At 41.2% G+C, this 17891-nt stretch overlaps 1 protein-coding gene across 1 annotated transcript in view; it reads left to right on the top strand.

The window, feature by feature from the left end:
* The window catches only part of LOC136835735 (zinc finger protein 850-like), a 260556-nt gene extending 243310 nt beyond the window's left edge, over positions 1-17246 (top strand). Inside the window, 2 exon segments of the mRNA XM_067099597.1 lie at positions 10432-10496; positions 11043-17246. Of these exon segments, the coding sequence (XP_066955698.1) occupies positions 10432-10496; positions 11043-12768 (1791 nt within the window). The 3' untranslated portion in view covers positions 12769-17246.
* The last annotated feature ends 645 nt before the right edge of the window (positions 17247-17891 follow it).

Here is a 17891-nt window from a genome sequence, read left to right as displayed (position 1 = left end):
AGCTCTTTATTATCCCGGTGGGATCTTTCTGTATTTTTGTGTATATATTACATGTGTATGATGTTTATTATTACAAACCCATGATTTGTGATAGCCTTGCATAAGCCATCGTTCTCCTGCGTCTGCGTCTTGGGTTTGACGGCCAAGGGCGTATTTAGAGGGGCATAGCTGAGTGGTAATGCTTCTCTTCCAGCAGCCCTCTGTTTAGACACAGGCAGTCCCCCGGTTATCGGAGGCCTCGGTTATCGGCGATCCGGTTTTACGGCGCTTGTCTAGTGATGATGATAACCAGAGGAGTCTCCCTCTACTAATCATCTTTGCTTTTTCTTTCACGTTGAGTAAGCATCCCAGACACATCAGTAGTTGGCTGGATATCTTTGCATGAAGGAGTCCTGACATTCATTGAGTGTTGCTTCAGGACTGACCACAGTACCTGGTTGGAATGGCATAGTTCCACATCGGGATCATTCTGACTCTGTTCTCGCCGATGTGGATCGATCGCTGTGATTGCTGGTCTTCGTGTATGCTGTGGCACTGCCTCTGGCGTATCTGTGGTCCTTCTGCTCCTGCTATTTCCTGTGTTGTGCTCCTGTTGACTCGACGACAGTCTCTGGGCGGCTCTTCCTGGTCTCCTGCCGCAGCCATCCTGATCGTTCCTGTCGCTGCTGGTGACTTTCATGTGCTGCTTCTCCTGGTGGTCGTGTCCTGGGCCGCTTCCGTTGTGATCCTGCCTAGCTGCCCTGAAGGTTACAATGTTTCGTGTCCACCATCCTGTAGAAGATGTCAGAATGAAGGTGAAGGGAGTCACCCTGTGGAAGTAGCCGCCATCTTATTCAACTTATCTTCGATTTCGTCTTCTGCTGCCTCTTCCCTTCCTCTCCCGAGGTTTGAGGGGGTCCCAGGAACCAGATAGGCCTCCATCGGCCGAAGGAGAAGGAGGCTGCTTCTTTCCCCTTGATGCCCCAGGGCGTCTAGGGACTGCCTCCTTCCAAGGAGGCAGTGGGTCTCTCATTGGCTCTTCCCGACCTTTGGGTTAGGGAACCGATTCGCATACCCCTGGGTTTTGTGTCTCGGGAGCCATGGGCGCACAGACCTCGGTTTGCGATCCCGTACCCAGTCCTAGAGGTTCGGCCTCTAAGACGGAGGCTGCTTCGAGCACTCGTTCGCGAGCCACTTTGAGTGCTCAAGATTCCGTGGAATATCAGTATCCCAGTTCGGGAGCAGTGCAAGAGAAAGGGCCGAGGCACCCAAGTGTCTCAGCTCTTCCTGCCAGCACTACAAGTGCTCCCTGAGTGCTTACCAGTGCTGGTCCAGTTCCCAGCCTGGTTTCTCGATCCTATCAGTTCGAACACCAGAAGAAGTAGGGAAGAGATTCTCTTCAGGAGTCCTGTGGGACTTCTAAGGAACTGACTCTTTGGGAGTCCTGCAGGACTTCTATGGAACTGACTCTCTTTGGGAGTCCTGCGGGACTTCTAAGGAACTGACTCTCTTCGGGAGTCCTGTGGGACTTCTAAGGGACTGAATCTCTTCGGGGAGACAAGTTTCTCTCATTGCCTCTTCTTGCCCTCGGGCAGGAACCGATTCACATTCTCCTCTGGGGTCTCGCGTTTTGGGCGCTGCGAGAGCCTGGCCTTGAGAGGCCGCACCCTCATTGCCAATCTTAGAAGTTTGTATCTAAGACTGGTTCTGTGCCTGGCTCTTTTTGATTTCTTAGGAAACTGAAAGCAGCCGCTCCTGGTTTTTGTGAGTCTCGTAGGTTGCTCAAATTCTATGAATCACAAGCGCTCTCCTGACGAGAGGCACAAGACGAGAGAAAGTGCCGTGTCTCGATACTGCCCGCCAGCTGCTTCGGCTGCAGGATAGCAGACACAGAATTCCCCTTTACAGTAAACCCCCCGTATTTGCATGGGAGGTGTACCACACACCCCCACCCCACGAATGGCTAAAATCCGCCAATACTTAGAACCCTTCTCAATACACTTAAAACTGCCTATTTGGATAGTTCAATCACAAAAAAAAACTTAAAAATGCTTATACAGGTATTACCCCACTTACGATGGGGTTAGGTTCCAAAAAACCTGTTTGTTGGAAAAAACATATCTTGAATATAGCCTAGCCTACACTAGGGCATTCAGTACTATGTATACAAATATGGTAGCCTAGCCAACACTATAAAGTATACTCTATACATACACAGTATAGTAATTATTAATATCAACTAATCCTGAAGGTTCACGCAGAGTGATTTATGATAATTCAATACAAAGAGAAATTGAATAACAACAAGAATTAGCTTAGCCTACATTATGGTATATCGTATACATATACGGTAGCCTAGCCTACATTATACTGTACTTTATATTCACATATCGTATTATACAAACATCAACATAACGAATATGAATCTTTTCCATGGATCTTTTAAAATGTTATGCTTTAATTCACTGTATCCAATAATATTGTAGATATTATATTGCTTTTGCATTATAAATTGCGATCATAGTGATCAATGTTTTTGTTTGGAAACCGATAACACGGTAAGTTTATTTCGCCGTGTTTGACTCTGTTCAGAGCACTTTTCTTGCTTCTAGTTAGCGTAAATGAATCTCTAGATATTTATATGGGGCAAGGTTATTTTTCGTTATACGAAGTGTTTTTAAGTCGAAATATAACTTAAATACCTATTCAGTAAACCCCCCGTATTCGCGTTCTCATGATTCGCGGACTCACGCATTCGCGGGTTTGTGTGGAACATATCTAGCCATTATTCGCGGAAAATTCGCCCATTCGCGGTATTTTTCACTGAGAAATATTCACTAATTATTGTATTTTCATGAATAAATGCACTTTTTGTGATAAAACTATTAAAATACTCAGGTATATGCATTTTTACAGGGTTTTTCTGTGTTTATACTATCAAAATGGGCAGTTCTGAGTGTTTTTAGAGGGGTTTTAAGTATTTGCAGATTTTAGCTATTTGCGGGGAGCTATGGGATGCCTCTCCCGCAAATACAGGGCGTTCACTGTTGTGAAATTAATTTATCTATTATTTTCATTAATAGATGATGTTGGCCGTTTGGGGGCATTTTTATTTTGTATAAAGAAAAAAATAATTTTTCACTTGATTTCATCATAATACGAGCTTTATGTATTTATCGTTTATCGGCGTAAAAATAGAAGTAATTTGTGTTCTTTCATGCCCAGTAATTTTGATTAAAATACTTCCTCTCCAATTTATGGTCGAGTTTCATCCATGTTGCCAATGCATGATAATTTACAATCATTAGCAGCTTGAACATTGTTTTCTGAGCTTCAGTTACAATTTGCAGCTTAAATTTAGCAGTATCCTTGCCAATCTTTTATCCAAACTGAATAAGGGTATAATGTAAAAATATATGTCCTAAAGTCAAACCATTTTATGAGCGGATTCCAAGACCATTTCCAGCACTGCCAATTCTCCTTAATCTGGCTGCCTTCGCTTCACTAAAAGAAGGGAAGAAAAATTACAAACTTGGCGATCTGGCAAACTTGCTGCCACTTCTTCACCTGGGTCAGATCACTGAGACCCTCAGTCAAATCGTATAAAATGGGTCGAGATAATCTTCCGTATTCATTGTCTCGCACAGCAAGCTTCCGTAAACACCATGGAGAGTTCCCCACGCCGTGTCCTTCGTCCTGAAGAACGCGAAATGGCATACAATGTGTACCGGTTTTTTAAATGGGGAAAAGAAAATGGAATTTCAAAGTTTGGCATCAATCAAGCAGTCAAACGTGCCGCAGATGCAACGAAGATATTAAAAACGACTTTGCATCAGATTTGTAAGGAAGCTAAAGAAACGGAAGAAGAATTTGGAGAGCTGGTTTTTAGGGAAAAGAAAAGGAAAATATCAAAAGCCGTAACAAATGTGGACGATTTTGATCGATGCGTTATACGACGAACTGTATTGGCTTTTTATGCAAGGAAAGAAATTCCGACGATAGACAAAGTTTTACAACAAGTGAAGGAAAATATTGGGTTTGGTGGCTGCAAGGAATCATTTCGTAAAGTGCTGCATGAAATTAAAGGATTATATACTTTGACCATTCAAATCTGCTTTAACGAGGGATTTAAACTACCCTTTCTCTTTTTTCTCTTTTTCGTAGTCTTCTTATAAATTAAAGAGGTCAAACCAGGTGTGGATTAAAATGGTCAGAAGGATCTGGCAACGTCGCAAATGGGCTCGGAGTCTGCTCATAAATTGGTTATAGTATAGTCTACTTAACGTCATTTGTACTATAACCTACAGTAATTGCGTATTACCGTACGTTGGTTGAAATACAAGCAAAACAGCTGTTGTTATCCAATTCAGTTATAAGCAAAACAACAGTTTCTCGGTCGTTTGTTTACGGCTGTACGCATTTACGCAGGAGTATAACTAACAATACTTGTAACATTCTCTTTTACTTTTTTAACTAGAAGATGGGATAAAGAGATGGAGGAAAAGTTGTCTATTTATTGTAATTTGGTCTCTCTCGCTGCCTGATTGTATGCTGCTGCCTGTGCCCGCGCAAAATTTAAAAATTTTATAAATATTGACGTATCGGTATTATTTGCTTATCCCATTGCAAAATCGAATTATCGCAAGGTGAATTAATGTAACTAGAGCACTACCTGAGTACAGTATTTTAATTATAGTTCTATCACAAAAAGTGCATTTAGTCATGAAGATGAGATTAAAATACAGTAATTAGTGGATATTTCTCAGTGAAAAATACTGTAAACCCCACATATTCACAGGGATGAATAGGCGAGTAACCAACCCCCGTATGATGGTTGAATAGCTAAAATCTAACAACCCCGAATACTTAAAACTATGAATACTTAAAAAGCCCTCTAAAAACACTTGGAACTGCCTATGTTGATAGTTTAAACAAAAAAAACCCTCTAAAAATGCTTAACCTGAGTATTTTAATAGTTTTATCACAAAAAGTGCATTTAGTCATGAAAATGATAAGAAAATACAGTAATTATTTGTGAATATTTCTCAGTGGAAAATACTGCGAATGGGCGAATTTTCCGCGAATGGGTAGATACGTTCCACAGAGAAATCCGCGAATCTTGAGAACGCGAATATGGGGGGTTTACTGTACAAGCAAAACGACTGTTGTTATCCGATTCGGTTATAAGCAAAACAACAGTTTCTTGTTCGGTTGTTTATGGCTGTACGCAAGAGTATAACGTTGCTAACAATACTTTTATCACTCATTCTCTTTTACCTTTTTAACCCTTAAACGCCGAGCCTCTATCGACAAAAGTGTCTGCCGTATGCCGGCGGCGTTCGGGAGTTAGCGCCGAAGTGGAAAAAAAGTATTTTTCAAAAAAATCACAGCATGCTTAGTTTTTAAGATTAAGAGTTCATTTTTGGCTCCTTTTTTGTCATTGCCTGAAGTTTAGTATGTAACCGTCAGAAATGAAAAAAAATATTATCATATATAAATATTGAAATATATGACAGCGAGAAAAAAAATTTCGTATATAATTGTATACAAATCGCGCTGTGAGCAAAACGGTTAAAACTAATGGGTTATTTTTTTTCTTTGTATTGTACACTAAATTGCGATGATTTTGGTATATAACAAATTGCAAAACGATCAAAGCAACACAGAAAATATTATCACAAAATGATGCATGAATTCGTAACTTGCGGACGTAAAAAAAGTTTTTTTTTTTAAATTCACCATATATCGAAATATTGTGCTAGAGACTTCCCGTTTGTTGCAAAATGAAGGTAATTGATTGAATATTACTATACTGTAAGTGTTTTAGCTTAAAATTGCAGTTTTCGACCATTTCGGTCGAGTTAAAGTTGACCGAAGTTCGAATTTTTCTATTTATTGTGATGTATATGAAAATATTTCAAAACTGATGAAAGCTACAACCATGAGTTATTTTTTGTTGTGTTCTACATGAAATTGCACACATTTTTATATATAAAACTTTATGTAACAGCTATTAGAAAAACGGTGCAAACATTACGACAAAGTGACGAAAGAATTTCTAAGATGTTCGGCCGAGTTACCGCGCGCGGACGTAAGGAAAAATATTTTTCAAAAATTCACCATAAATCGAAATATTGTGCTAGAGACTTCCAATTTGTTGCAAAATGAAGGTAAATGATTGAATATTACTAGAATGTAAGAGTTTTGGCTTGCAATTGCGTTTTTCGACCATTTCGGTCGAGTCAAAATTGACCGACGGTTGAAATTTTGGCACTTATCGTGATTTATATGAAAATATTTCCAAACTGATAAAAGCTACAACCATAGGTTGTTTTTTGTTGTATTTTACATGAAATTGCGCACATTTTCATATATAAAACTTTATGTAACAGTTAATATAAAATGGTGCAAAAATTATGACAAAATGACGAAAGAATTTCTGAAATTTTCGGCCGAGTTACCACGTGGACGTAAGGAAAAAGTTTTTTCAAAAATTCACCATAAATCGAAATATTGTACTAGAGACTTCCAATTTGTTGCAAAATGAAGGTAAATGATTGAATATTACTAAAATGTAAGAGTTTTAGCTTACAATTGCGTTTTTCGATCATTTTTTCGAGTCAAAGTGGACCGGAGGTTGAAATTTTTTGTAGTCGACGTACGGTACGTCCACTCGTCACCCAACAGACAATTGTAGTCGACTTACGATACGTCCAGTCGGCATTTAAGGGTTAACTAGCAGATGGGATAAAGAGATGGAGGAAAAGGAGGTGGTGTACAGTATTGTAATTTGGTCTCTCTTGCTGCCTGATTGTACACTGCTGCCTGTGCCTGCGAGAAATTTAAAAATATTTTCTAAATATTGTCATATCAGTATTAATTGCTTACCCCATCGAATTATCGTAAGGCGAATTACTGTAACTCGAGCACTACCTGGGGACCTGAGTATTTTAATAGTTTTATCACAAAAAATGGATTTAGTCATGAAAATGACATGAAAATACAGTAATTAATGAATATTTTTCAGTGAAAAATACCACAAATGGGCGAATTTTCTGCGAATAATGTGTATATATGTTCCACAGAGAAATCCGCGAATTGTGAGACCGCGAATAGGGGGCTTTACTTTAAATCTTCTTCTCGAGGGGCCTCGGCCTCAAAGGAGTTTAGAGTTCAGGAAACTAGCGCTTATTCACGGCAGATGAGTTTCGCCCTGTCCAGTTCTGATTGTGTTTATGCGATCCGCTCGGCTTGTCTGCCCTGCCTAGCCCCTGGTCGCATTTGCAAGACTGGCTTGGCTCGGCTTGTCCGCCCTGCCCAGCCCCTGGTCGCGTTCGCGAGACTGGCTCGGCTCAGCTCGCCTCGCCTCGACTGCCTCCCACTCCACTGCATACCACCTGGTCTGGATTGCGTTTGCATGATCAGCTCAGCTCGGCCCTGCTCGGGTTTTCCGAATCGGGTTCTCGGCTCTGTTTGAGTGAACTTTCTGCTCTTCCCAGGAAAGCGCTTTGCCACAGCACAAGCATTCTTCTTCCCTCATGTGGCAATAATCTCCTTCCGGCTCATGGTCCACCTCTCCTGCTGGTCTTACTGGCAGGGCAGGTAGGGGTACTCTTTCTCCTCACCTGTCCTCTTTTCTTCTTGGTTGTTCTGAGAGGCGCGAGACGGACAGAGAGAGCTCTGACGAATATGTCTTCGGAGTTCGGCTGCCTGGCGTGCTTTGGGTGTCGGTCCCCCGATTGTCTCGTAGTACAACCAGGTAGCCAAGGAGGGTTTCTTGGGATCTGTCAAGGTCTCCCGCCAAGGAGAGAGGTACAGGAGTTTCACGCTTCAGAAGCAGCGAGGGTCTTCCTCTTCAAGTTACGATCGCCTCGTTTTTCAGAGAACTTTGCGGCGATTCGTCAGCGCGAGGATCCCCAGGACAGGACCACAGCTCCCCCAATGAATAATCATCATCACTCTCAACAATAGAAGACAGTTTAACTTCACATATGTTTAACTACCCTTGGCAAGTCTTTATCTTTAAGGGCATCGATCTCCTTTCCTCATAAGAGATCGACATGCTGATGAGAAGCTTCGAACAGTCTCTACCTCCCTTACGAGACTCAGTGGACAGGGATCTGACCCTCAAGACTGTGTTTATGCTTGTCCTCCTTCCTTTGCTCTACATGAACAGGAAGAGAGGTCATTGACAAGAGAGTTGGCAAGCCACATGAACTTCGATGCTAGCACTCGAGGAGTAGGGATCTGTCATTATAGGATTTGTTCCAGAATTCGTAGCAAAGTCTCAGAATCCTTCAGTCCCTGACACCAAATTCAATTCCCATTCAGTCCCCTCGCTAAAGGACCTGGTTGGTACTGATCAGGACAATATTTTACCGTGTCCAGTTAGTGCTGCGGTACTATCTTTAGAGGACTCAACATCTCAAACCAAAGTGTCGGCGACTCTTCGTTAGTACTAGTCCGACCAAAAAAGAATTGTTTAAGAACATGATTTCTTTCTGGCTTCGTGAGACAAACAAATGAATGTCCTCTACGTCTGACAAAGTAGACAGGAGCACGTTTCGCGCAGACCTTACTAGGTTAGGGACATTGGTCCTTCCCTCGCATTCAAGAAGAACCTGTCAGTTCCACAGGTACTAAAGGTGGGAGCATGGTCACGAAAATCGACATTCACATCCTTCTACCTTCGAGACGTTGCCCATGGGCCCATGGACACTTTCCTTGGGTCCTGTGGTGGCTGCTTAACAAGTTGTGTAGCTCACCCAGCTTCCCTAGAGGGACAGGCAGCATCTCACCTAAGGTGCTCTGTTGCAAAGAGAGAGTGTGAGTGAGTGACTGGCCGCCTCCCTTTCTCTTTTTATACCCGAACCGTCACATCCTGGACGGGCGTGCGACGTACCGTAGGTGAGCTACATAACTGAATACTGTACCCTGTCCATAATCTATAAGTCTGTATATTAATAGATGCAAGTCGTTCCCTCTCTCTAGCAAGGGGGCCGAGTGGCTGGCATTAAAACAAATCCTGCTGGTTTTATTAGCCTTTTATTGTCTCCGACACCATGCGTTCATCCAAGCCCTTTTCGAATCGGTGAAGCTACATACCCATTAATTCAAAAGGCCCAGAAGTCTGGCAGTTGAACGTCACATATGCTCAACAGGTCAGAGGCATGGGACTCCTTCCTCTGCTCTACATGACCAGGAAGGAGGCCCAGGTGATCAGAACTACCAGTCAGTTCAGAGATTTACTAAGAATCCTCCCACCAAGAAGTAAGTCTCCATACGTAAAAACCCAAGGTCTGTATACGTGAAGTAAGTCTCCATACGTAAAGACCCAAGGTCTTTATACGTGAAGTAAGTCTCCATACGTAAAGACCCAAGGTCTGTATACGTGTAGGAACAAACTACAAATTTTTCAAGTAATTTTGTATTTTGCCTAACATACAAACCTGAAGGTCTTTACATAAATGGCCCACCTCAAGCCACCCCTCATGCATAATCACGGGGTGGGAAAAATGTAAATAGCTTAAAAAATGTGTAGATTATCCACCCTTGCAGCATTGAAAACCGAAAGGCTTTTTACTCTATTCATTTTTATTTATGTGTGTGTACATTCATGTAGATTTTGGTGGGCTGGAGTTGAATGTGGATGCTGCCGAGTCACGGACAGTGCATATGCAGACACAGCAATCGAGGAAATACTGTAATATGAAATTTTCATAGGTATGCAAACCAAAACCCTCTTTGTTTGTCAGGCTAAAAGGAGTGCTTGGTGGTGCATGCGAGTGAGGGGAATTCCCTTACTCATCTTAACCACCTGTTAACCCATTTCCAACTTGCACTGAAAGATAATCCTTCATAAAAAGCTCTGGTTTGTATGGCTCTGAAAAAAAATTTGTCTTATTTGTTGCTGGTCTCAATAGAATAGCTGCTCATGTATTGTATCCACAGCAATAATCAGTGAACCTAATTAAAAAACTGTCGTCTCACGTGAAACTACTACTCAACTCGCCCTTATTATTTTTTTCTTATTGTCTGCCGCAACTGTGGATAATATGGATCACATATAATTAAGCAGCATTTACTGTATACCCTTTCTGCTGTTACCCAAAAAAATTCTTATGCTGTTCTCTTGCATTTTCTATTCTTGGCCTTTGATTTGTTAATAGGGATGTGCTCACAGTGTTAAGCTAAGAAGGTTTACAGGTGGGAGAGGGTGGGAGTCAATATTAACTGATAATCTATTGTTGCATTGTTGCCTCAGGAATGTTTTGATGCTGTGCCTGGACAACATTTGGTTAGATTGTATTAATATTTGGATAGTACTGTCAAATGCACACCTTGTCAATTGGATTGAGACCTTTATAGGAACCTGAATTAAATTAGATTTATTATTATGCTTCAGTTCTGGCATTATGTTTCCTAACTCTGTATTGCTTTCTTTGATTTCAGATTCTCCCTCAGAAGAACCTTCCTTCCTTCGTCAGTTTTGAGCAGCATCAAGATTTTGGAAATGCGTGTGTTTAATGGCACTACATGTAACATTACCAATAGCAGCTCTTAAAGTGTAAGGGACAAGAGTGACAGTGTAGTACTCCTACTTTAAAAATAACAACAATTAAAATCTGATCTGAATATCAGATTCACACATCTGCAATGAAATCCGCTTGTAGTCCTACAAAATATTTTACTTAATTTATGACAGATTTATTGGATAATCATTTTATAAACAATTTTGTGTTAAGAGTTGTTAATGGAACATTGTCATTAGAGAACAGTGTTATGTATTATTCTTGCATGTCATTGTGTATTCACTGAAAATATAAAGTTGATGTATTTTAAAGTGGTTCTGTCTGAATGGAGAAGTGTTTAAAACAGTAATACAGGACACATTTGGTATTACAACCTCTCTGAAATTCACAAGCAGAATCTTGAATAATGCTGCTCACAAAGAAATGACAAAAATTGAATACTGGATAGTGTGACAATGTGGCACCTGAGCTGAAAGTGGATGCTGGTGCTTTGCAAAGCGAGTAGCATGCACAAGGTCCAAGGATATGAAGTGATGAGCTTGCATTTCAACCTGTAGCATATTGGGGAAAAGATGATGTGAACATTGAAGGACAAAAGGCTAAAATGAATCCAGTACATTCTTTAGAATTTCCTTTGAAAAGTGAAACTGAAGGTGCATTATCACACCCTTCCATAAATCATGAAAACAGCAACATGGCTGCCTTTAGTGAAAGGAATGATGGTAACTTTTTGTCTCTGGACCCACTGATGGATATCAAGGCAGAGCCAGAAGTATTCTTTGAGTCTAATGAAGGTGATGAATATTCATATAAAAGGAATTCAGCACTGATTGAAAAAGGTTCACCAACTGTAGCATACTGGGAAACAAATGTTTTGAATGTTGAAGGACACACGCCAAGAATGAATCCAGAACATTCTTCAGAATTTCCTTTGAAAAGTGAAACTGAAGATGCATTATCACACCCTTCCATAAATCAAGAAAACAGCAGCATGGCTGCCTTTAGTCAAACCAGTAATGGTGACTTTTTGTCTCTGGATCCATTGATGGACATCAAAATAGAGCCAGAGGAATTCTGTGAATCTAAAGAAGATGATGGATATTCATATGAAATGAATTCAGTAGTGAATGAAAAGGATCCACTGACTTGCAAAACGAAAGTAAGACAAGAGAGAAGGAACAGTCACAGTGGTGAGAAGCCTTTCAGATCCACTGACGGTGAGGAAATATTTGACAAGAAAATTAATCTTACAAGTCATATCACAAGTCCTATCAGAGATAAAACATTCATGTGCAAGGAATGTGGGAAAGCATTTTCCCGAAAGGCAGATCTTACAGTGCATATGAGGATGCATACTGGAGAGAAGCCATTTATGTGTAAGGAATGTGGGAAAGCATTTTCCATTAAACAAAATCTTACATATCATATGAGAACTCATACTGGAGAGAAGCCATTCATGTGCAAGGAATGTGGGAAAGCATTTTCCAGGAAAGCAAATCTTACAATTCATATGAGAATTCATACTGAAGAGAAACCACTCATGTGCAAGGAATGTGGGAAAGTATTTTCCAGTAAACAAAATCTTACGTATCATATGAGAACTCATACTGGAGAGAAGCCATTCATGTGCAAAGAATGTGGGAAAGCATTTAGCAGAAAATGTATTCTTACGGGTCATATGAGGATGCATACTGGAGAGAAGCCATTCATGTGCAAAGAATGTGGGAAGGCATTTTCCATGAAACAGAATCTTACTGATCATATGAGAATGCATTCTGGAGAGAACCCATTCATGTGCAAGGAATGTGGAAAAGCATTTTCCACAAAAACAAATCTTACATTTCATATGAGAATTCATACAGGAGAGAAGCCATTCATGTGTAAGGAATGTGGGAAAACATTTTCCATGAAACGTGTTCTTACAGATCATATGAGAATTCATACTGGAGAGAAGCCATTCTTGTGCGAGGAATGTGGGAAAGCATTTTCCAGGAAACATCATGTTACATGTCATATGAGAATGCATACTGGAGAGAAGCCATTCTTGTGCAAGGAATGTGGGAAAGCATTTTCCATGAAACAGCATCTTACATGTCATATGAGAATCCATACTGGAGAGAAGCCATTCTTGTGCAAGGAATGCGGGAAAGCATTTTCCATGAAACAGCATCTTACATATCATATAAGAAAGCATACTGGATAGAAGCCATTCGTGTGCAAGGAATGTGGGAAAGCATTTTCCATGAAACATTTTTAATTCAGTATGAGACTTTACACTGGAAAGTAGCCATTTACAGTAAACCCTCAATTATCTGCTGTACTATACCTAAGGCTCTTGTGGAGAAAGGAATTTTGTGGCTATGGTAAAAAAAAAAAAATTTCATGGATGTAAAATGTCAGTTATTTGGAATGAATCTTACCTACTGTTAAAGTTAGCTCATATCTTTGTGCCATTAGGTGCGATTGGCATACAAAATTTTAAAAAAATAATGCTTGGCTAGCCCACTAGGACTGTCTCTGTATTCACCTGTTTCCCACCAGGTGGCATTGGAATGTTTATATTCTTGTCAGAATTCTTTATGACCACCCACTAAGATGTGGGAAGGCTGGTTGGGGTTTTACTTTAACAATTGTTAAGTATCCAAATAATTGATCTGATCATGGAAATTATCATTATTTGGAATGAATCTTCCCTACTGTTAAAGTTAGCCGACTACCATATTGAATGAAGATGGTGGGTTAATGTGGCCAGAGAAACAATGTTCAGCCAAGCAAACTGGTTGAGGCTGGAAATGCCCAGTGGCTCCATGACCTTGTTGCACAACAACTGTCCAGTTTACCCCCCTCCCCCAACTCTGAACTTCTCTGTGTGAAGAGTGTGGGGAGAAGGATATCGTGCCTCAACAGCTAGGCTAACATATAGGCTACGTGGTCATACACAACCGAAACATTCAGTTTCCACAAACTTTCCCACGCAGTACAGACAATGCTTTCATCTACTTGTCGTAGACATACTGCATGAACAGAAAACAAGCACAATACCATACAGAAGAAAATAAGTTAAAAATCATCAAAATTATTACTAATGCCGATTCACACCATGTCCGTAAGGACGCAGCATGAAGAATTCTGACAAGAACGTAAACATTCCAACGCCACCTGGTGGAAACAGGTGATTACAGAGACAGTACTAGTGGGTTAGCAAGGCGTTAGCTGATCTCACCTAATGGCGCAACGATGTAAGCTAACTTTAAGAGTAGGTAGGTATCCAAATAATTAACTATACCATGAAAATTATCATTTTGTATTTTTTTTGTTTTTTTGCCTGTTTTGTGACTACAGTATATGCTTATAAACAATAAAGAATACTCTACAATACAGTACTGTGCTGTACACAAATTTGAAAACCAAATTGTACAACGTTTACTGAATAAATGTATACAAAAATTAATATTGGAATTCTCTCTCTCTCTCTCTCTCTCTCTCTCTCTCTCTCTCTCTCTCTCTCTCTCTCTCTCTCTCTCTCTCTCTCTTTCCTCAATACGACCTTTCAATAAACGCGTGCCAGTAAATCCCCTTTACAAAAATAAAGCTTATTCTACAAAAAGGTGAGTTGGTTAATTGTGGTAATCAGTCAAAAGGAAGGAAATGATTAAAAGTACAAGAAAATAAACTACTTCCCAAAAACATTGCACTATTGAAACACTAACGAGACCTTCTCCCGTCTCTACACTGTCACTGCAAGTCTCTCCATTGTTAAGTCAACAGTACCAGTCTCAATTGGCTGTATCCCCACAACAGCCAAATTCTACTAAGTTCATACATATGCCAATATTTGTCCTATATGGCTGCAACACTGGTGCCAATCATGCCCACAGATTTGAAATATTTGTGGGGGAATAAATATTTCCTATTAGAGCTAGGGATATCATGTTTTCACAACTTTAGAACTAGAGTAAAAAATGGTACAAGATAAAAATAATGCAATGAATGACACAAAATAGAGATAGAAAATAGGGCAATCAAAGTCTATCTCCAAAACCCACTGTTCAGGCGATTGTTTGAACCCAAACGTCCTGGGGATGTTACAGCCCAAAGCAGAATAAAATGTTATTTCACGAAAGGTGTAAGCTCGAAGCACACAGGTATGTATAAACGAACTCAAATGTCCCAATGCCCAACTTGTATACCAGTTAGGGCTAGAAATTCCTTCTAGAAGTTTCCAAAGAGAAATGTAGGTTTAGTATCCGGTGTAACAGTCTGTATTTCCCCCCGTCCGGAATTCCCCCTGGGGGAAATATGGCCCAGGATATATTTCCCCCCTGTGGGAATTTCGTCCCAGGATAATATCCCCCCTCTGGGCCCAGATTCCCCCAACCCCACTACTGTTATAAGAATATTGTGGCGGGATTTCACGACCACACACTCGCACTAACAAAAAAACAGCACATAATGCCAACGCTCACCACACAACAACAGTCCACAACCAAGAAAACAACAAACCAACCAGTACACAAACACGAGCCAAAACAAGACTCAAAAAGACTCAAACTCAACTCACTCGGAACACAGCAGAAAAAAAAAAAAAAAAAAAAGGCTATCACACGACACCGATCACGCAACCAACACAGCACAAAACCCAAAACACGCCCAAGTACAAACACTCCAACCACGAAGCCTCCAAATACCAAATCACACAAACCGAAAATAAAAAAACGCAACCAAAACTCCGATCAACCACCGGAAAATTCGTCCTTTCAGCACAATATCTCTTTCAAGACTCTCGCTATCTGGTCACGATCATTCGAAAAAAAAAAAAAAACATAGTTCCGCGCACTCCCAAAACAAAAGAACACGAAACCTCACGGACAATCAAAACGTAAACAAAAGAAAATCACACTCTCTAACGACATCATTCAACAATTACGTACGCCGTTGCTTGTTGTCTCTCTCTCTCTCTCTCTCTCTCTCACACAAGACGTCGTCAAATGCAATAACCTCATTCCTCCATAATATGGCTATGGCGGCGATGTGTAGCAACAACAGCCTGCCACACAGGGTAATTATCATCACGACTAAACTACCATCACTTGGGCTGTTGGCAATCACTCTCTTTTTTCATGTTTCCCTTGTAGTCATGGTGCCATGAGGCTTCACAGTTGTCTGGGTAGTGGCAGTGGAAACAGCTGCGTTAGAAGATGGAGGAGCTCGCTTACCACACATACTACCAATATCTGGATAGCAGAAAGTATCCTGATGGACTGAACAAAGACGAAAAGCGTGATGTCAGAAAAAAAGTACGAACCATTTTGTGTTACAGATGGACATCTAATGCATAAACGAAAAATAAATAATGAAGTTCAGTTGCGTCAAGTGTTGATGAAAATGGAAGTGAGCAGAGTTATGAGAGCTTGTCGTGAAGGGTTTTTTGGTGCACATATGAGAAGGGTCCGATAAGACTATCGGAAAAATTACTGCCAAGTATTATTTTAAGGGCAACAAAGAACTTGTTAGTGACTACGTTTTTAAATGTGACAAGTGCCAGAGAGCAAGTAATAAACCACCAATGCAATCTCCAGAGTTACGTCCAGTGCCTGTTGCTGAAAAAGTTTGGCCTCGGGTAGGAAGGGACTTGATCCGACCCTTGCCCCAGACAGACACTGTTATGTTGTTGCAATGACGAATTACTTTACGAAATTTCCAGTTGCTTCACCTTTAAAACACAAATCTGCAGCAGAAGTTGCACAGTTCTTTTTAGATACCATACGCGAATTTGGCCGTATAGAAACGTTGATCACCGACCAAGGGAGAGAATTTGCCAACGAACTGAATGACATCATATGTGCCAAGTTACAGATAGATCACAGAATTGCTTCGGCCTATCATCCGCAAACAAGTGGATTGCGGGAGAGATTTAATCAAACCCTCGAAAGAGCTCTTATCAAATGTGTTTCACTATACTATAAATATTGCTAAAGCTCAAAACAAACAAAAGATGAACTGTGATGAAAGACATACACGTAAATACAATGAAATAGTCGAGGGCTCATTAGTACTATTAAAAAACAACGAAAATAATCACCGAATGGGAGGAAAATTAGAAGCAAAATACACAGGCCCATACGAAGTTGTTTCTCTTGTAAGGAAAGGATGCGCAAAGCTGAAAAACGTTGCATCAAGTAAAGAACTGAAAAACTTGTACCGCATAGTGAATTTAAAGGTATACAAACAAGATGACACGAATGGTTTTAGGCAAGATGATGACATCACTGTAGCAGAAGAGCCATGCAATGCATCTGTGACTGAGCAGCAGCTAAAAGTTAAGTATACCTTAGTTTTGTAAAGTCACCAATTCGGCGCCAGGATAGTGTTTCGGCGGCGCCATTAATTAAGTCTCCGCTGAGCTTGTTTTCTTTGGTGACTTCCCGTTTTCTTCAAACTCAATTAGTCACGCCTAAAACGTGCCAGGTCACGCATTTTAATCATTTTTACTTTATGGTATTTATACGAATGTCACACATTGTGTATCACATGTTTCTTCATTCACAGGCATCAAGACTGTATCTATATTGTAGCTCTGTATGTTTTGTATTGTAATTTGTACTCGTTCACTGCATATTATTGTTTATTGTTTCGACCTCAGGTCACAGTCAATTCCATTGTCTCTCACGGCCCGGCGTCAGTCGGCCGCAATATAAGCTGCCTGGATCTGTAATAAAGTAGCAGTAACCTTTACCTGCTCGTTTCTTTGACACCTTACAGTGGTGACCCCGGAGTATCCGGAGCCATTAGCGGACTCACCACGGCGACTCAGTCTTGGCTCCAGGATTTCTCCAAAACGCTCTTAGCGGCCTAAACACGGCGCTGTAACCAGCGTTTGAGCGTGCTGACTCGTCGGCGTACCCCACCAGCGTCACTAGCGGAACCCACGGCGCGAAAGTGCGACTGACGCGAAAGTACCCCACTCCAGTAAGGGGTCAAAGGAGCGAGCATGGACGCGGATATCCCCTCCTTCATGCAGTTAAACGCGGACCCCGCTGGACTCCGAGGTTTACCTACCTCCCATCACAGCCGCGCCCGCCCCGCATCGAGGCCCTCCGCAACTCCACACCAGCGCCCGAACACACGACGGCGGGCAACACAATCGCGGGCCGCCCTCACCGTAAAGCTGCCGCCCGTTTCGCAGGGGAACCCATCGATGTGGCTGCGCAGGGTGGAGAGCCACTTCAGAATCGCGGACCTCACGGACGAAATCCTACAGGCCGACACAGTGCTCAACGCCCTTCCGGAGGACGTGTACAACAAACTCATCTCGCGAGTACCGAAACACACACCCTCACATACAGCACCACAAAAAGTTCCTCCTCGAAGCTTGCTCCC

Source organism: Macrobrachium rosenbergii, chromosome 55 (assembly GCF_040412425.1).
Source record: "Macrobrachium rosenbergii isolate ZJJX-2024 chromosome 55, ASM4041242v1, whole genome shotgun sequence".
NCBI classification, from domain to species: Eukaryota; Metazoa; Arthropoda; class Malacostraca; order Decapoda; family Palaemonidae; genus Macrobrachium; species Macrobrachium rosenbergii.
This window is presented reverse-complemented; position numbering and strand designations above follow the sequence as displayed.